At 40.3% G+C, this 20,271-nt stretch overlaps 1 protein-coding gene across 1 annotated transcript in view; it reads left to right on the forward strand.

Moving 5' to 3' along the window:
• Positions 1-13,008, forward strand: part of PPP1R3A (protein phosphatase 1 regulatory subunit 3A) — a 52,221-nt gene extending 39,213 nt beyond the window's left edge. The window contains exons 2-4 of the mRNA XM_083366712.1: positions 6,966-7,024; positions 7,120-7,250; positions 12,870-13,008. Coding sequence (XP_083222838.1) covers positions 6,966-7,024; positions 7,120-7,250; positions 12,870-12,920 — 241 coding nt within the window. The 3' untranslated portion in view covers positions 12,921-13,008. The remainder of the gene's footprint in view (positions 1-6,965; positions 7,025-7,119; positions 7,251-12,869) is intronic.
• The last annotated feature ends 7,263 nt before the right edge of the window (positions 13,009-20,271 follow it).

The following is a 20,271-nucleotide window of genomic DNA, read 5'->3' on the forward strand; positions in this document are numbered from 1 at the left end:
ATCTGGGTCCTCTGTTTGTAGGGGAAGCCTGCTGAGGCCGTCTGCGTGCCCTAACTCTTTCCCTGGTTTGTGTATCCGCTTGTAAGAGTATGCTGATAGAAAGGTAGACCACCGTAGGATTCTTGGGGACAAGATTTGTGGGGTCATTTTGTCCCATGTAAATATGCCTAATAGGGGTCTGTGGTCAGTAAAGATTGTAAAGGGTCTGCCGTATAGGTAATCGTGAAATTTCTTCACGCCAGCGACGATAGCCAGAGCCTCCCTATCTATTTGGGCGTAGTTCCTCTCTGCTTTGTATAGCGTTCGTGAGTAGAAAGCTATTGGCCTTTGCATTCCGTCTTTGTCTAGGTGGCTTAAGACGGCTCCTATCCCGTACTGAGAGGCATTGCTAGCGATGCAGACGGGAACGTCTTCTTTAAATACGGTGACTGTGGAACTATTACAAATGATGTCTTTTAGGGATTGGAAACTGTTTTCGTGTGTCCTTGTCCAGGACCACTGAGTGCCTTTATCTAATAGGGGCTCCGCAATGGTAGCCTTGTGAGGCAGGAAGGCATGATAAAAGTTTAATAACCCCAAGAAAGCTTGGAGTTCTTGCTTGTTTTGGGGGCTGGGGGCCGTTTTGATGGCTTTGAGCTTTTCATTTGTGGGGTGGATGCCCTGGGCGTCTATCCTGTACCCCAGGAATTCCGTTGAAGGAACTCCGATGGAGCATTTCTCCTTTTTTAACTTAAGACCGGCTGTTCTGAGCCGGTCCAGGACAGCTGACAACCTGTCAGCTAGATTGCTTCTGTCTCTCCGGCAATGAGTACATCGTCGAAGTAGGGACAGACCCCGGGAATCCCTTTCAGTGTTTTTTCCATTATACTTTGGAATATTCCCGGGGCAGCCGAAATGCCGAATTGTAGTCTATTTACTTTGAATGCCCCGCGGTGCGTGACAATCGTCTGCGCGTCCGCGGTTTCATTGGTTACAGGCAATTGCAAGTACGCCTGCGTGAGATCCAGTTTTGCAAAGATGGCGCCCGAGCGGATGGAAGCGAGGACGTCTCTCACCGCCGGGACTGGGTAAGTGTGGGCGCTTAGGGCTAGGTTCAGGGTGGCTTTATAGTCGGCGCAGAGCCGAATTTGCCCGTTGAGCTTGATGGGAGTCACTATAGGGGTTTCCCAGCTTCCCCCTTCCGTAGGTTCTAATACCCCCAGCTTCACAAGGCGTTCCAATTTGTCCTCAATTTTATTTTTGAGGGCGAATGGAACCCTCCTGGCCCTAATTCTGATGGGTTGTACGGTTGGGTTAAGATTTAAAGAGACGGGTGGCCCTGTATACTTCCCCAAGGAGCCGTCGAAGACGTCTGCATATTGTTTGCAGACGGCTTCGAGGCTTGAGGCCTGTACTGCGTTGACGCCAGTGATTGCGATGCCCAAGGGGCTAAACCAGTTTAGCCCTATTAAGTTGGTGCGTTCCCCCTGTGTTACTAACACTTCTAGGGGCCCCTGAAATTTTTTATATTCTACCCACACTCGGGCTTTACTCTTAAGTTGGATAAGGGTTTTTTTGGTAATCAGCCAATTGTACGTGGGGGGGCTCTAAGGGAATTGTTTTGTTGTTGCGCCGGCAGATTTCCTTATATATTTTTAAGGAGATTAGGGATACTGCTGACCCGGAGTCGACCTCCATGTCGCAGGCGACTCCCTGGAGTCTGGTTTTAATTTTTACCTTAGGGCTTAGAAAGTGGACCCTGTCTACAGCCTCCACTAAACTTCCCGGGGGCTTCTTCCTATAGGCTCGGGTAGGGTTCATACCTGGGGGGGTGGCCTCCACTTCGTGCAGGTTGTCGCGGGGGCAGCTCCGGCAAACTGATTTGATGTGCCTGGTCTTCCTGCAATTGTGGCACTTCGCATTGTGGAAACGGCAGCTGGCTCGGGCATGGTTGCCCCCGCAGCTGGCACAGGTGGCTCGCAGGTCTCTGTTGTGGCTTCATGGAGGAATGAGGATCCTTGCTTTTTGTTTATCATTGAGGTCACTTCGTCGGTTTTGACGTCTCTCCATCCGGCGTTGGATGGCATCTATGTCCATTAGGTCTACAGTTCCGTCATCGTCACTGAGGGTTGTCTCGTCCTGATGCACGCTTCCGTGGTTTTCTAGGGTAGAATGTGCGGGGTCTTTCCGGTGGCTGTCTTCATATGCCAAGACCTCCCAGGAGACCTCAGCTAGGTTCATCTCAGACTTGGCGATGATCTTTTTTTGGAGACGTTCGTCTCTCAGCCCTATGATGATTTGGTCCCGGATCCGGTCTTCTAAGTCCGGGAAACTGCAACTTCGTGTGGCGTGCCGGACTCCTGCGATGAAGTCGTTCACAGATTCATCCGGCCGCTGTCGTCGATGGGCGAACTGCACTCGCCAATATAGTTCTGAGCGGGCCGGCATATAGTGTTTGTTGAGCCTGTCGGTGAGCTCGGCGTACGGGACCTCTGCGATCGGTGTCGGGCTGAACAGCCCCACGGCGTCGTTGTAGACTGGGGGCCTGCTTATGTATAGGAGAGCGGTGGCTTTTGCTCGATCATCAGTAATTTTACTGACCAAGAGGAAGCCCTCGACCTGCCCCAGATGCGACTCCCAACGCTCTGGATGGCAGGTGTCAAATTCTCTGACGCGGCCGAAGTTGGCCATGCTGTCGAGGTCCGGTGATCCGCTCTGCTGTGGAAGTTATAATTTCCCAGTGACTTAGCCGTGACTCACTTGGATGGCCGTGACTTCAGCTCAGCGAAGCGGATCTCACCTTCGTTGCCAGTGAAGTGGCTGACAGACCACTCGGAGACAGCTGGCTAACGTTAACTGGTTTATTAGGAATCGGACAATCAGGTGTTAGGTGTTCGTGCTTTTACAGCCGGCTGCTGGCCGGCTAGTCCAATCAGCGGCCGTTCTTCTCCCACCGGGATTCCAGGGCCAATCCACTGTCAGCTATTTTTGACAGCTCCTTCACCGCGTGGCTGGGCGGCTCCGCGTTGTGTTGACAGCCGAGAGCTGTCAACCGGCTGCGTCTGCGCCTTCGCTGGGGGAGTTTTGACAGCTGCGTGTTGAACTCCCGCGTGTTCAGCTGTCATGGAGCTTTACCTCATAACTAACATAACAGTTTAACTTATAATGATAACGATCTTACATATAACGATTTACATATAATACAGGAATAAACATGGCAACTGCTTTGGGAAGAAGGTTGTAGTTTATTACAAGGAAAGCTAGACAGAAGTATGGATCCAACAGAAAAAGGACTGACCACATGTGGGTAGTGGGTTTTTATACCCCATTGACTCTATTGTTTGAAGTTATTTCCGGTTCCTGTTTGAGGCTACTTCCTGTGTCACGTATTCTGTCCTGAGTATAGGTGGGCACCTCTAGGATTCTTGATGGTTGTGGGTATGTCCTATTATGTCCCCTGCTTCCCTGGGGCTGTGGCTGATGTTGACTTTAGAGATCTTTCTTCCTAATACCAGTTTCCTGACAAGAATATCACATCTGCATTCCTGCAGACTTGGTTTCTGCTTGGAACAGAGAGACTTGGGGGCAGGGTTGGTTTCTGCTTTCAAAATCCTTTAGGGAAATATATTCTGCCCTTTTAATATTTCCTCCTCTGGGGAGCTGACTTCCCACATTGGAATGCTACAAAAAAGGATTCACAAAGATGGGACAAATTACATTTATCATTACTGGGCAGAATTTCAGTAATTAAAATGAATGTTTCTATTTCTGTTCTAGACAATACCAATACTTACAATGGACATTCCATTTAAACAGTGGCAGAGGGATATCTCTAAATTCATATGTCAAGGAAAGAAACCAAGAATCAAATATAAGTTTTTGCAAGATGCCAAGTAAAGAGGGGATCTGGGTTTGTTAAACACATGAACCCAGACATTATGCTGTTTGCTATATATTGAAAATATTATTTGGAAAAACCTAACCCCAACCCTAACCCTAATCCTAACCCAAATCCCAACCCTAACCCCGACCTCACCTTGTTCAAACATCACATTATATCCAAAATTCTTTGCCCACTGAATCATATAGTATTTTACATGTTCATTTTCCAAGTTCAATTTTAATAACATTTTATAGACCTTGGCAATTATATGATCATCATTACTACATAGTAGGATTTCCATTTCATTTTTTGTGAACTCAAAACCATGGCCTTTTTTATCTACTTTAAATTTTTCCTTCATTTGTTGCTATGTAAACCAGTGACAAGCGTAACCTTCTAACTCTAATTCTTCCCTAGACTGGATGGGGTCTCCAGAATTGAAAGATACTATTTTATCATATGTCTACCAGTCCAGTTTCACCACCATTTCTTTTTTAAAAAAAGCTTCGTGGGGTGGTGGTGGGGAGACACCCATAGGGGCAATTTTGTAAAAAAAACTTGTTTTATATTTATTCCAAACTCTTAATATGGCATGTCTAATAAAGTGATTATTAAAATCAAGATTTACTTTAACTTTATAAATACCCAGGCCATCCAAACCTTAATTCATGGCCTTCCAAATCGAGCAGGCTCTTATTATGGAGGTTTAACTACTCTTTTAACCAAACCAAACACCATGCATTAAAATACAATTACATATCACATTCCTTTCTCTCTAACTCATTTTTCTAGCCATTATTTCCATCTCAGCTAAATTTATTTTATGTTTTATTGTCTCCATTTGTTTCTTAAGTATTTTCTTTTGTGGATCTATTTGTAATTCTGATTCTAACTTTCTGAATTCTTCCTTCAACTTTAACTGTTGTTGTTTCTTTTCTTTATTCTTTTTAGCAATATAAGTTATACCCAACCCTCTGAAATATGCTTTAGCTGTATCCCATACATTTTGAAGCGATGTTTCTTCTTTCTTGTCTATTTTGAAGAAAAAATCCATTTCCTTTGTCACTAGTTGTACAAATTCTTTTTCTTTCAATATAGATTTATTCAAGGACCATCTTAAATTTTTCTTAGTTCCTCTCTAAGTCATCTTTTTTGGGTTATGATCTGCCCAAACATTAGTTTCTATCTCAATTTCTTGTATCATCATATTAAGTTCCAAAGATTTCCATATCATATCAATTCTAGACCATGATTTATGTCTATCTGAGTAAAATGTATATTGTAATTTCTTTGGATTTTTTTCTCTCCATATATCTTCTTCTGTCATTTTTAAAAACGCTTTAGGTAATATATTTCCTTCTTTTCTCCCTTGTTTGGCACTTTTGTAGTCCAAAGTTCCATCTGTTATTGCATTAAAGTCTCCCATTATACAAAGATTTTAATAGTTTAAATCTAATATTTTTATATAGTTTTTGGTAAAATTGTTCTTGTTTATCATTTGGTGTATATATTGCTACCATCAGTATCTGTTTTTGATTCATTATTTCCACCATTAATATTCTCCCTTCTTCATCTGCATAGATTTGTTTGGGGTTCATTGTTTCTTTAATGTATAAAGCTATTCCTCTTTTCTTTTGAAGTGCTAATGCAAAGTAAAGTTTACCAATTTTCGGTTGTTCTAACAACTTATAATGTTGTCTCTTAATGTGTGTTTCTTGAAGACAAATTATATCAATTTTTAATTTTTGTAATCGTGTAAAGATTTTTCTCCTTTTTGAAGGAGAATTTAGTCCATTTATATTCATTGACAAAATCCCATTTTCCTCCATCTCTTTCAGTTATATCTAGGTCTTAATCTTCTAGTCGATCTTATCTGTCTCTGATCTCTTGGTCTTGCTCCATTTCCACCATACTTTGAGAAAGTTTAAGGTTAAAAACTCGATGGTTTCCAAACAAGAAATAAACAAAAAAAAGTTTATAAAACGAAAGGTTTTCCAAGTTATTCTTCTTTTATGCCTCAGTCATCTTCACAGTACTGTTATAAGTCAGTTTTAATTTCCCCAAAGCTTTAACCACCGCTTATCGTTCAGGAGGGAGGGGTAAGGAAAAAATCCCCCCTCCCTAGAGCTTGGGGCTTGCTTTTGAATGCTGTTTCCCAGTATTTCCACTTGTAGAGGTAGTCTCACCCAGATCGGCTGTTTTGCCTTCCACTTTAAAATTCGTTGTCTCTGATAATCAGCTGCTTCTGCCAGACTGCATGGGTGCGGTCAGCCTTTCTTCCTGCTGGCTCTGAGGGCTTCTTTGGATCAAGTGGGGCAGCTACTGCTGGCCTGTGATCTGCAAAGTTTCATCTTTGGCCAGTCGCCTCTATGGGGCGACTTTCAGTCCTATTGGGGAAAGGAGATTCATTCCCCAGCACCCATCTTGCAGCGACATCACTGGAAACATCAAGAAGGGACTTTTTATCATTTATGGTGGACATGTGATAAGGCAAAGAAATATTGGAGTAGGATTCATATATTAATGGAATTTTTTTTTAAAGTGAACATGAAGATTAAGCCAGAAACTTTCCTTCTGGGCCTAATGGAAAGAGAACTGGAAAAAAAATTGGAACTCTGATTTTATATATGGTGACGGCAGCAAGACTGCTCTATGCACAAAAGTAGAAGGATGCATCGATTCCTACCATGGACAAATGGTTACGATAACTGATGGAAGAGATGGCCAAATTGACTGTGCTGATTAAAGAAAACAACACAAGTACTCTTGTTTCTACTTGGAAACTGCTTCTGGACTTTGTGCATGAGTTGGAAAAAAATGATATCATGATTTTGGGTTTTATTGATTAGACTGATTTGCCACACAAAATAGCGAACACCCAGTTTCTTGTGATCCTTTCAGTCCAGATTAGATTTATGGAAGGAGATGGAAAGATTAGGTTACTGTCATTATTTGCCTACGGCGACATTAGATTATCACACATAAAGCCAGAGAAGAAGACTATTATTTAAAATTAAATTTATACAAAATACTACATTAATTAGCTTAAAAATCCAGAATTTTTTTTAATAACTATCACTTTGGTTTTTTTCTCATTTAATAGTAAAGAGGAAACATTGACAACGGCTGATAAAGACATTTGGATTAATCCCAGAATCTCAGGTAGAAAGTCTCAATCAATTCAGCCTTCTGTAGTTTGTGCTATATATTTTTTTAAAGTATCTAGGTGAATATTATTCAATAATTCATTTTTTTAGATTCAGACATCCCTCAAATCATTTATTCGCATGTGGATAATGAAAATAAACACAGAAAAGAAAACGAAGAAGAAAAAAATTATGACTGTAATGAAGATGACAAAGAAAATGAGAAAGAATTGGAGTTGCTGGTAAGCTTTCAGAATCTTTTTACAGCAGCATTCCCCAACCTTTCTGGGTTGGCAGTCCAGCATGTGGGGAGGGGGAAGGGATAGTTTTGTGTGATGGGCAGGCTCATGCAAGTGGAGCTGCAAGTGCCAGTGCCTGCCACTTGTGTAAGTGGGGCTGTGAATGCCATGTGCATGGCAAACCACACTCATGTGGCCCAGTTGTGAATAGGCCATGACCTGGTAGTGGGCTGCTACTAATGATGGGATTCAGCCAGTTCACACTGGTTCAGCAGAACTGGTAGCTAAATTTTGTTGAGTTCGGAGAACCGGCTGAATGTACACTGCTTTTGGAGGTCTGTTCTAGGCCTGGGAGGCCTGGACAAGGCCTCCCAGGCCTAGAACGGCCCACTGGAAGTGTGGGGATGCCACTTCTGGAAGTCCATTCTAAGCCTTGGAGGCCCAGGCCTACATCCATGCAGAGAACCAGTTGTTCAGGGATTTGAATCTCACCACTGGCTGCTACCAACAGGTTGGGAACCCCTATTTTACAGAACAATCTCAAGAAAGAAACTGCTATGACTTTAAGGTACTCTAAAACCTTTTCAGCTGCATATCAAAATGCTAGATGTAGAATCAAACAGCATTCTCAGTTCTTTTATTTTCTAAAATAAACAAATATTTCTTTCTGTTACAAACAATGAACATTTATTTAGACCAGGGGTCAGCAACCTGAAACAGTGAAAGAGCCACTCGGAACCAGTTCCCTCACAAAAGGAAAAACTGGGAGCCGCAAAAAATGTGTGCACATGCGTGTACATGCACGCATGTGCAGAACAGGGTTTGACTGAAGAGTGGAGCCAAGGCGAGATATGCACTTACCCTGCATATTTGAATTGATTGGTTGAACTTTTTTAGTCCCACTTTTTTTTTGAACTGCACATGGCAGGGGACTGGGAGCCGCAGGAGACGGCTGAAAGAGCCGCATGCGGCTCCGGAGCCGCGGGTTGCAGACCTGTGATTTAGACCAACCAAAACTTAGAACAAAACTTTTCCAGGAGGACATGAGAAAGCTAGTGGAACTTTCTTCAATTGAATAAAAAAGAATTCTTTAGATTATTATTCTCTCTCCTTCTGCCCCATCTCTCTGGCCTCTTACTGACTAACTTGTGGACATTTTTCTGTGGACATTTTTTAAGTTGGACATAACCTCTTATTGATTTTTACAAGTATAAAATTCAAAAACCAGCAATAAAAAATCAGCAGGGATTTGATATTGGCTATCCCTGTCAGACTATTATGTCTATCATCTCAAACATACCCTGGTATGTTTCCTCAGCAACCAAAGGATTGCAATCTTCTTACTGAGGGAGTTTGAGGAATGGTAGCTCATAGTGCCTGAATTGCACACAGGTCTGAGATTTGTTTGGGGAAAATATAATATCACTGATTTTTAAATAAGTTTTCAATCATTTTTCTCCAAAAAAAAACCAACTGAAAATTGTTCAGATTTAACATATCAAGAATGCTGTTGCTAATCGCCATATCTCCAAATTCAACCAATTCAATTTCAATTATATATTTAGTATGATTAAAGGATGTAGAATGTTTTGAAACAGTTTGTTTTGTTATCTTTCATTTAACAACTTATTTCTCTCTTTTTATCATAGGATATAAGGAACAATTTGAAAACAATAGAATAATAACTTAAATTCTTATTTTTCTGATTTCTATTATTTCATTATTTCCCTTTTTTTCCTAGTTCTACAGTTAGGGAGCCATGCATATATAACTAATGGCAATGATGTTGCGAGTGAATCTTTTTAGCATTTGATAATTGCATAAAATACATTTTAATGTGGCACCAGATGTATAGATTGATTTTTAAAAAATGCTCCTTGTCCAGAATTGATTCTGAAGAGAATAATAGCAGGGAAAGACATGTTATTGTTTTTAAACTCAAAAATTGCACCTGACCACAGATACCACCTTCCAGATGTAAAACATATATTCCTAATATTGACTAAATCACATTGATTTTATAAAGAAATATATGCATATTAAACATTATTTTTAACCTCAATGCCACTTATATTGCATAAATGTTATTCAATGGGTTAACCTGCATTTTATGAAAAGAAAAATAGCATAGCTATACATACACAACTAAATAAGCAGGAAATATAATGCTGTTTGTGAGTGAAAACATAAATACACAAAAGGACATGCTAAACATTAGAACCATATATCCATTTTGGGTAGAGAGTAAGACAATTCTTCAGACAAAAGCCCAAAGCTATCTTAGCTCTAACTTTAGAAGAGTTCAAAATTGTCATTCAGAATAGAGCTTTTACTGCCAGAATAATCAGCACTGAAATATTATTATTTTTTATTAACAAGAAAGAAGCTATAAAAGTCACAGCATTCCCCAATACAAGACTTAGGTATATAGATTTTTTAAAAATCTATATACCTGGTCAAAGCTCAACCCATTCATTTTATGTGCTGCATAATGAATTAAACAATAGAGGTCTATAATAAATGGAAATGCGATCAAATCTTTGAAACCCATAGGCAATGGCTCACATGACAGCTCCGCAGTTGACAAGTAACTTCAGCCTTATGTGAAAAAGGGAAATTGTAAGCTTTGCATATAATTATTGAAATCATGCAAATGTCAGTTATAAGAAGGGAGATGGGGTGGGGTGGGGTGGGAAGAAACAGGCATCTCACTATTAAATCCTGACAGTTGGCATCACTAAAAAGCTCAGATACATTTGAGGACTAGTTGGCAGAGGGTCATTAAAATAGAATTTGCAGAAACATTAGTTCCTTCACTTTTCTTTGACTGACGTTTTACTATTAATAGTTTGCAGAGGCTTTGCACAAAACATATTAATAAGAGAAAATGTAATAGGGTATCTGCAGCAAGTGTAAATGTAATAAGGGGGTACCCAAGTTGCTACCTTCTAATTGATTGGTATAGAACCATCTGTCTATGCATTTTAAAGCAAGAGAAGAATGCCATAAGGAGCAAATGCTGTTGAATAATACAATTTAATATTGGGGTGATACTGAAGAAACTTCTTTGTGGCCTTTCCTAGTTCTCAGTTTCTGCAGTTTCTAAAACATTCCTGTCTGAGGGGTCCTGGGAGAAATGAAATAAACATAATCCTTATAGTATTTGTCAGTGTGCAAATGTGTTTTATTTTACTGGACAATACTGTACATTCTTTAGCTCTGATGTTTTGTGTCACTGCACTCACTTTAAAATAAATCATGCCTAGAATGGCATGTGCTCTCTGAATGAATTAGCTTGCCTTGTACAGAATATTCTCTTCGGGATTCATTTCTATGAAACATACTTGAAACTTATTGAGCTCATGAATAAACAGGCAAAGATGGGGAGAGACATAAAGAAGAAAAATGGAATTTTGTTTTTTGCCTCTTATGTTTGTTTTTTGCCCTTTGGGGCTGTGTGTGCATGCACATGTGTTTAAAATGCAATATTTATTTTGTAAACAGCTTGGAAGCTTGCTTTCTGAAACTAGGTTTTATTGGAAAAAAAACTTTCTTGAATTGAACCCCTTTTCATGCATGTCTGTGTATATGCATGTGGGCATATAGTTTATTCACACAAACATTCAGACATATTTTCACTATTTTTTATTCTATTGTTTCAGCTAAGTCAGCACTTCACTAGAAGCAGAAGTTCTATGAATGAAAGGAGTTCCTATGCAACTGAGCCAATTAGATTTCCAAATGAATCACAGCAACTGGGGGACAAACTAGAGTCTGGCTTGATTAGACAACCTCTGACTAAAAGCTCTTCAACAGAACATGCTTTACAAGTCAAAGAACTGCCGAATAATAAAACACGTTCCATTGGAAATGATACGCAGTTATTATTCCCAGAAAAATGCAGTGAGGACTCACTAAACAAAAGTGCAGAGTCCTTAGAGAGTTTGAATCCAAAAGAAACCTATGTCTCACTAGAATATTGGTCTGAATTCAAGAAAAAACAGAGTGCCTATATTGCAGACATTGTCTCAAGCACTTGTGGAATGCATCAAGCAGATGTTCCAAGCGATGAATTTAATAATGTCCCAGGAATTAAAACAATAGAGACATTATTCATAGGTGAGGATGATTATAACTTCAAAAAATCAAGGGAGACAAGTTCCTTAGAAGATTATGAAGCAGGGAAGTTAAAAGAAAATGCATTGAAAAGAAAGGATAATAATATCAAGGCAGTTCAGAAGCAACTTAAGCAGGAAATAGCTTTCCAAATTCCAGAGTTAAATTCAAAACTCATCAGACATGAACCCCAAAGAGAAAAAATTGAAAGCAAAAACCAATTATGTTTAAACAGAGGTTTAAATAGTGATGTCATAGCTAATGCTGATGTCACAGAAAATTATTTGGTAAGGTCTCATTCAGAAGACATTGTAGAAAAAAAATATGACTCTGAGTATAATGTTGATAAGGAGAAAGAAATCATGCTGAGAATTTTAGAGAACTCTCCAGAAAAACAAATGTGTCTTATCAACAAATATAGAAAACATATCTCATGTGGCAATTATGAAATCAACAGGCTAGCTAAGTCACCACAAAGGGAAGAAGTAATGATTTCCAGTGTCCCAGATGAAATAAAAGATCAAATGCCAAAATCAGTAGGGCTTCCATATCTAAGTGACAGTGGAAACTCAGATAAAAATAAATCGGAAAGCAAAAGTTGCATTATAGAGGAGTCAAATTATGACTCAAAAAGAGGAGAAATTAAAATGCCTGAGAAAGTTCATAATACACTTTGGAAAAGTGAATCCCATGTTGTACCACCAATTGATGAAAATATCTTTATGAAATCTATATTAATAAGCACAAAGGAAATGTTTGATAGCAGAAACAACTTAGAAAAAAGGAAGTACAGTCAGCGTGATGATCCTGCCAACAGAAATATTTCTGAGATAGAACCCTGCCAAAGTGAACCTGACATGGTTATTCTTAAAGATCAGAGTACCTGGGACAGATCGATCATTCAAAGGTGGAGTGGTTCAGAAAGTTATTTGGTAGAAAGGCAAAGTGAAGCAAATAAAAGAGTGCAGATGAAGGAACTAACAGGAGTTGAAGCCATGGGGGGTATTAATGATAATACAAGATGTTTGAAAGTAAGTCCCACAGATGAACTGTTTACTTGCCAAGACACACTAAGATATGAAGATACTTCAGTCACTAAGCATGATAGTACAGGAGAAGCAGAAGCAGTTACAGCTGCTTATATAATTAAAATGACATCAGAAAGTACTCCTGAAAAAATGTCTGCTGGTGAAAAAGCAGTAATTGTTAAGCTACCTCAAGAGACTGCACTAAGTGACAGGCCCACAGAGAAAAAGGATATGGTATTTGATATACATGAAGGAAGAAATGATGGGTCACATTATCCTCTTTGTCAATGCAATAGAGAGGGTGTATTATGTGACACCAAATTTGGAATATCTGCTTCAGATATTAATAATTTGCCCACACATGAAACAGTACATATGGAAATGATTTCAATACATGAAACAAATGAAATGCTTGCCAAAGCAGAACATAATTCTGTAAATAATTCACCATCCACTGAAATATTTTGTCCTTTTTCAGCAGAAGGAAAAGTTGTTTCTGAACAAGCTGTGCATTGTGAAGTACCATTGAGACATTCAGAACGTTCTTCACAAGGCTTGCACAATAATGAAGCTGAAGAAGGAAGCACCTGGAGTTCATTTTCTTACATAGGTCCCACAACTGAACCAAAAATATGCAGTTTGGATAAAAAATTGAAGGGAAGCTGTTATGAAAACTCCTCAGTGATATCTCCCAAAGGATTTGTAGGCTCTCATACTGCTAAAGTAGAAGAGGTGTTGCCTCCACCCACAGATGCTTCAACTGAAATTGCAGCTCGTTCTGGATATAACTTCATCCCAAAAGGTGAAATAACTCATGTTATTCTAAATATCACTAAACCCCAAGAATTTCCTCTTCGTGAGAATAGAGAAGAAAACATAGGCCACTTTCCCCATCAAACAGAGTTCAGTCCAGAAAAACAAATAAGGCCCACTATTTTAATTAGGGAACCGATTGAAGAAAGAAAAGAAACAAGCTTAGATTTGAAAGGTTTAATAACTGAAAAGAAAATGAATATTGTCAGACATGATAAGCAGGCTATTTTTGATCATAAAGGAATTTCTGGCCAGCAAAATGAAGCTTATAATTCACCTGCTGAGTATCTTGTGTTAAAGCATATTGCTTACAAGATACTTTATTTCCTTTTGTTCATTGTATTTTGTGTAACATTGTATCATTATGATTTAATTGTCTGCTTTGCACTCTACTTATTTTCATTGTACTGGCTATATTATGATGGTAGGAGAAACAAAAACTCCATCAAAAAGGAATAGTATGAATATTCCACATTGTATTTAGAATTTATTATCGGAATGTCTATGGAGATTCTCAGTAATCCAGGTCACGGTTGTCTCAAAGGTGCTTTTTTCACGAGGCAACTGGACTTTCTTGTTTTTCTTCGAAGACATTTCACTTCTCATCCAAGATTTTTCAGCTCTGAAGAAGAGCTGAAGAAGCTTCTTGGGTGAGAAGCGAAACGTCTTCAAAGAAAAACAAGAAAGTCCAGTTGCCTTATGAAAAAAGCACCTTTGGGACAATTTATTATCTGCATCTCCCAAAGAGTAACAATGTCTACTCTTAAAACCAAAATAAGATTCCTTTCCTCTTTTCAAATATTGCTTAAAAAGAATGCACATGGAATGCATATGCAGCCATTCCATACAGGACCATTCTCTTTGGAACATTAAGTATCTATATGAATCAAGAGTTCTGCAGCATATCAACTTATATTAAATCTAGCTGCTCTTTCTTAACCCATTATGAAGGTGTGAAGCTTCAGTCTGTTTGGATTTGATCATATTTATTTATTTTGTAGTATAGTCTCATTTTCTTTGAATATATATATATATATATATATATATATATATATATATATATATATATATATATATATATATATATATATATATATATATATATATATATATATATATATATATATATATATATATATATAAATTTAACACTTTATTTTTTAAAAAGGAACATGCCAACCGGGCCTGTTAATGCAAGAGTTTCCTTTGCTAAACAGTTGGCAATTAACATCATAATGGAAGGATGAGCACTCTCCTTACTCTTCAGCATAAGTTGCCTACAAGTGTTGCACCCTAGTTCTTTATATGAACTATGCACTTGTGTGCCTCCCATTTTTTTTCTATTTTGCCATGTGAAGATATTCAACTTTTAGGAATTAGTGACCTAAATCTAAGCTCTCCTTCCTATTTAAACTCTGTTATTTTACCATATTCTTAATATATTAATACTAATCATGGGCACAATACACTGAAATTTTGATTTATGCATGAATCAGTACAATCAGTGAGAACTATAAACCAGAAGGAATGTATTTCACTTGCTAAATCTATTAAATCTTATTGTCCATCTTCCACAATCTGGCTCACTCCAGATACACTGGATTTACAAATTCTTAGCTAATATGACCAAGGGCTGGCTAGAAATTCTACAAAGTACCAAGTTGGGAAATGCTGATCTACTGCTCTAATTTGTGGGTGAGTGGAAGAACTCTGATACAAATTTCATGATCTGCTTTTTTAAAAAGGTAATGAGTTATATAATGAATAACATTAATATCAGCACTCTGTCAGCTGTAGAATGCAAAGTAATAATGCTGTACGTGTAAAAAAATATAAAATTAAGCAAGAAAACCAGGCTCCCATTCTTATCACATAATTAATAGAGACTGATACACACTAAAGGACACTGGAGCCTTGCTGTTTTCATTTGTTTGTATTTTTGTAAATGAAGACTGTGTGATTTTCTCCCCCCCCCCCGTATTATTCCAGTTAGTTGTTTTGAATCATATTATTTAGATTATGTTACATAGAAAAAGCAAACACAATGAAATTTAATAATACCAATAAAGTTTGAATGTTTTGGTTGTATGTGACTATTTCAAATTCCCAAATAAAAATAACGAAATATAACAATTGTCCTATATCCTATACAGCTATGGAAGATTAATTTTGATCAATACTGACAGTTTGGATCTCCCAGTTGATAACTAATAAAGAATTTTCATAGCACACATTCACTTTTTTAAAATTAATTTTTAATTAACTGGCTATCTTGATTCTTTGAAGACATAAAGTAATGGAAATGTAAGGAAAATAATATTGTGACCTTTCCTCTCTACAATCTATAAACTACAACATCTTTAGTACAAACATTTCTAACGTAGTAGTTAAGTTCCTGTTTGTACCAGCTTATCTCCTATTAAATATGCAGTTTTATGTCATCTGGAGGAAAATGTCCTAAATGCAAACTATTTAGAGTCAAACCATCATTTTAGCTTATTCTTATAGATTTGTGTAGAAATGTTTAACTAGAAGACACTATGCAAAATGTACACTGAGGTAGAAATGGAATATTGTATAGATCTGTGGTGGTGAACCTATGGCATGTGTGCCACAGGTGGCATGCAGAGCCCTCTCTGTGGGCATGCACACCATCTCTCCAGTCCTAGGCCTTCATCTGGGTTTTATAAAACGTTTTCGCTTTAAGCCTCTGCTGCTGCGTGCAAAAAAAGGAGGTTCAATCAATAAATTTCAACTTCTCGCGGGAAAAAAAATCTTGCAAAGTTGGAATTGATTGATTGAAGTTTATTTTTAGTCCCACACAGTGGCAAAGGAAGTGATGTGTTGGAGCGGGAAAGAAGGTCCCGCTTCGGGGTGGAGGGAACGGCAGGAGCAGGGCGCTCTATGTGAGGGGTGGGAAAGGGCAGGGCACTCTATGTGAAGGGTGAAGAAGCAACGCAGTGGCGCTAGCATGGTGGTAAACTAGTTGCTTCCCTCCCCCTGCCAGACACCTGCCCCCACCCCTGCCCAGATACCCTTGCCTCCCCCAAGTGTTTTTTTTTACTAACCTGCCTTTCAGCTGCATTCCATTCCTCTGTTCGCTTTTCAGCCTTCATCACATGTTTGTGGGACTATCGGTAAACAGAAAAAAAGTTCCATCAGACTTTCTAACTTTGCACGAGATCTCAAGAAGTTAGAAAGTCTGATGAAACTTTTTTTTTTTACCCATAGTCCCACAAACATGCAGTGAAGGCTGAGAAGCGAACAGAGAAATGGAATGCAGCTGAAAGGCAGGTTAGTAAAAAAAACCACTTGGAGATGAGGGCATCTGGGCAGGGGTGGGCCCAGCAACCTTACCCTGCATGGTGGCAGGAGAAGAGCGCTCTGCGAGGGTTGGGTCAGAGTGGTGGGATAAAAGCGCTCTGTGAGGGTTGGGTCGGAGCAGCATTGGGTGCAATACATGAGGTGGCAAACAGCTGCGCCACACCGAAACTGGCCATTTGCTGTCTCCTGCCCAGTGCTGCTGCCATGAGGCCACAGAACAAGCCAGTGGAGGTAAGGAAGCGGGTCAGGGCTCTGAGAGGGTTGGGTAGGAGCGGCATTGGGTGCAATACACGAGGCGGCAAACAGCTGCGCCATGCTGAAACCAGCCATTTGCCACCTCCTTCCCAGTGCCACTGCCATGAGGCTGCAGAACAAGCCAAGTGGAGGTAAGGAACTGGGTTGGGGCTCTGCAAGGGTTGGGTCAGAGCAGCTGGAGAACTGCTCTGCGAGGGTTGGGTTGGACGCATGTGGGGCTGCTCCCTTGCTTTCTGTGCCATGCTGGGGCTGGGCTGGGCATGGAGTCTCCATGCCGCTTCTTCCCCTGTGGACATTAGGAGCACCCATCCCACCTACACCTCATCCCAGGGCAGCTGCTGATGTCCCATGTTCTCCAGCCCATCGCCGGCCAACCAGGCATGCTGAGCTTGGGCCTTGGGCAGATGGAGGCTGGAGGGGAGCAAGAGCCACGGCTGCCTGGCTCCTCTGCCTGAGGACGCATGTGGGGAGAGGAGCCACCCAGCTCAGTAAGCCGTGGTCTGCCCACAGAAGGAGGAGGAGAGCTGGTTGGGGACAGGCACAGCACTGCCCACGGGGGGAATCTGACCAGTCCCAACCTGGAGGGTGGGGAGAGGCCAAAGGAGCCTGAAGGGACGTAGCTGCCCCAGGATGAGCGGTAGGTGGGTGGGTGCTCCTGATGTCTGTGAGGGAAGAAGTGGTGAGGAGGCTCTGCACCCAGCCCAGTCCAGCCCAGTCCCAGCATGGAAAGCAAGGCAGAAGCCCCATGTACGTGCCCAAGAGTGAGTGCGCCCCTGCTCTCCCAGGCAAGTGGAGCCATGGCATCTGCAGCAGAAGAGTGCAGTCATGCAGCCATGACTCTTGCTCCCCTCTGGCCTCCATCTACCAGAGGCCTGAGCTTGGTGAGCCCGGCTGGCCGGTGATGGGCTGGAGAGTACCAGATGGTGGCAGCTGCCCAGGGACAAGTGGTAGGTGGGGTGGGTGCTTCTAATGTACACAGGGGAAGAAGCGGTGAGGAGGCTTCATGCCCATCCCAGTCCAGCCCAGCCCCAGCACGGCAAGTGAGGCAGCAGCCCCACATACGTCCCCGAGTGTGAGCACCCTGCCAGGCAAGTGGAGCCGCAGCATCTGTGGCAGTGCAAGTGGGCAGCAGAAGGCATGATGTGCCTCGATACCAGCTCAGCCCCTCCCCACTCTCCTCCTCCCCCCTCAGAAGAGCTGTAGGGCTCAGGAGCCTTCCCCAATGCCCCCCCAGGGAAGAAAACCATCACAAGAAACTCTTCTGTTTTAACTTTTTTTCCTTGTCACTTTTTGGAGTTTTCATCCTGCTTTTGTGAGATAGCAGCATTTGGGACGGGGTGTAGCTGCCCCGTACCCCTCCAAGCCATCAGTTGAGCAAGATGCCCTCCTGCCCATCGCCCCACCCACAAGAGACCCCCTGGATCTCCCACAATCCTGCCTAGCCCCCTGGATCTCCCACAATCCTGCCTAGCCCCCACAGGCATCCCTCCCCAGGAGCAACATCGAGCTGGCCACGCCCACCCTGGCCCTGCCCAACCAGTCTGCCATCACCACTATAGCCACACCCACCCAGTGGACCATGCCCACCCAGTGGGCCATGCCCACACAGCACCTGGTGATACATAAGTGGGTTTTGGGTTGCAGTTTGGGCACTCGGTCTCTAAATGGCTTGCCACCATTGGTATACATGCTATCTTCACTGTCACAAAATACACTCCAAAATGGATTCTGACTCGAGTTGGGTTGGCTCAGGGTTTCCTACATATAATCTTTAAGAGTGTCTGAATCAGCTTCACAAATCACCTCATTAGTCCATAGAATAATCAAATATTTTATAAGATTCAAACCTAGCACTTAAAAGTTTTTCAGAGGGCTTTAAAACAGAATTCTTATATTTCTCTATTGTTTTATAATATTATTATATATCATATCATTTTGTTATATACAATAAAAACAACAGAACCTAAGAAGCCTCCATCAGTTCACTAGGATTTGCCTAGCTGGAGTCCAACAGCACATGAGTTCAAGTGTCTTTATCCACTGTTTAGAATATTTCTCAAAACAATTATGCAAATAATTTACTGCCCAACATAACTTCCCTTTTATTGCTAATATATAATTGAGCCATAGGCTGTAATGGTCCTTTTTCTCTACCAAAGAAAATGGATGCTGTGCTAAGGCATGTCATAATATGTCAATAGGTACGTATTTCTGATTGGAAGGAAGACTTTTAATTATATCAAGTATGAAAAACAAGAGATGCTGTCAGAATCCATTTATATTCCATTCCTAAACCCCTATCTGTGCAACCCTAAATCTCACCCCTTACTGGATTCTGCCATTCCCAAGGAGGAGAAGAGAAGATGTTAATTGGCCATCCCTATCCATTAGATGCAAGGTTGTTTATTCAGCCTGCCTGGAGGCCATCATCAAAGACCAGGGAAAGAACTTTTGAACTGAGAATAACAAAGAAAGAAGGGGGCAGGGAGATTCTGGTTTGTATCTCCAATTGGAATTTGAAGGGGAGGAAGCAAATGTTGTAAATGCATGGAAGTTCTCTTTTCTCATGCAAGGTTTTGACACATGAAACTTAACTGATCTGGGACTGACCAAATGGACTGAGGGGAGGGATTTTTTTATTATTAAAATGTTTTATAAAAGTTACAATATAAACCCCAAAACCAACCCACCCTAAACCCCCCCTCTCCCTCCCCCACTTCCCAAAGCTGAGTACAGGGTTACAAATATAATAATCATAATCTAACTAACATTAACCAACTATATAAATAACCAAGTCCATAATGCGCTTTAACTCCCCTTTAACATAAATATAAACAGATTAAAAGTAAACATAATAATAATAAAAACATAAACAAATTAATATCCTATTAAACAATACAATATCCAAGTTGATAAACTATACTAATAATAATAATAATAATAATATCATATAATTAAAACTAATAAAATTCCACTATAATAAACTATTAATAATAATAATACTCTAAAATTTACTCATAGGCTAAATGGAACTTTTTAGTCCCATATTTATTCTGAATATAATCTATCCATCGTCTCCAGACCGAAATGTATCTTTCTTGTGAATGATCCTTCAAATAAGCAGAAATCTTAGCCATTTCTGCTAAATTTGACACTTTAACGTCCATTCTTCTATAGTAGGCAAGCAATCCTTCTTCCAATATTGCCCTACCAATAACCTTGCAGCTGTTATCAAATTCAACATCAAGTTAATTTCTTTAGTATCACAATCTGTAATAACACCCAATAAAAATAATTGTAGAGTAAACTTTATCTTTGTCTTGAAAATCTTTTGAATGTTCCACCAAATCTTAATCCAAAAAGCTTTTATATTTCTACAAGTCCACCAGATATGAAAATAAGTAGCATCCAAACTGCCACATCTCCAACATTTGGGCTGTAAATTAGGATACATACAAGACAACTTTTTAGGATCCAGATGCCATCTA

Source organism: Vipera ursinii (assembly GCF_947247035.1).
Source record: "Vipera ursinii genome assembly, chromosome: 6".
NCBI lineage: Eukaryota > Metazoa > Chordata > Lepidosauria > Squamata > Viperidae > Vipera > Vipera ursinii.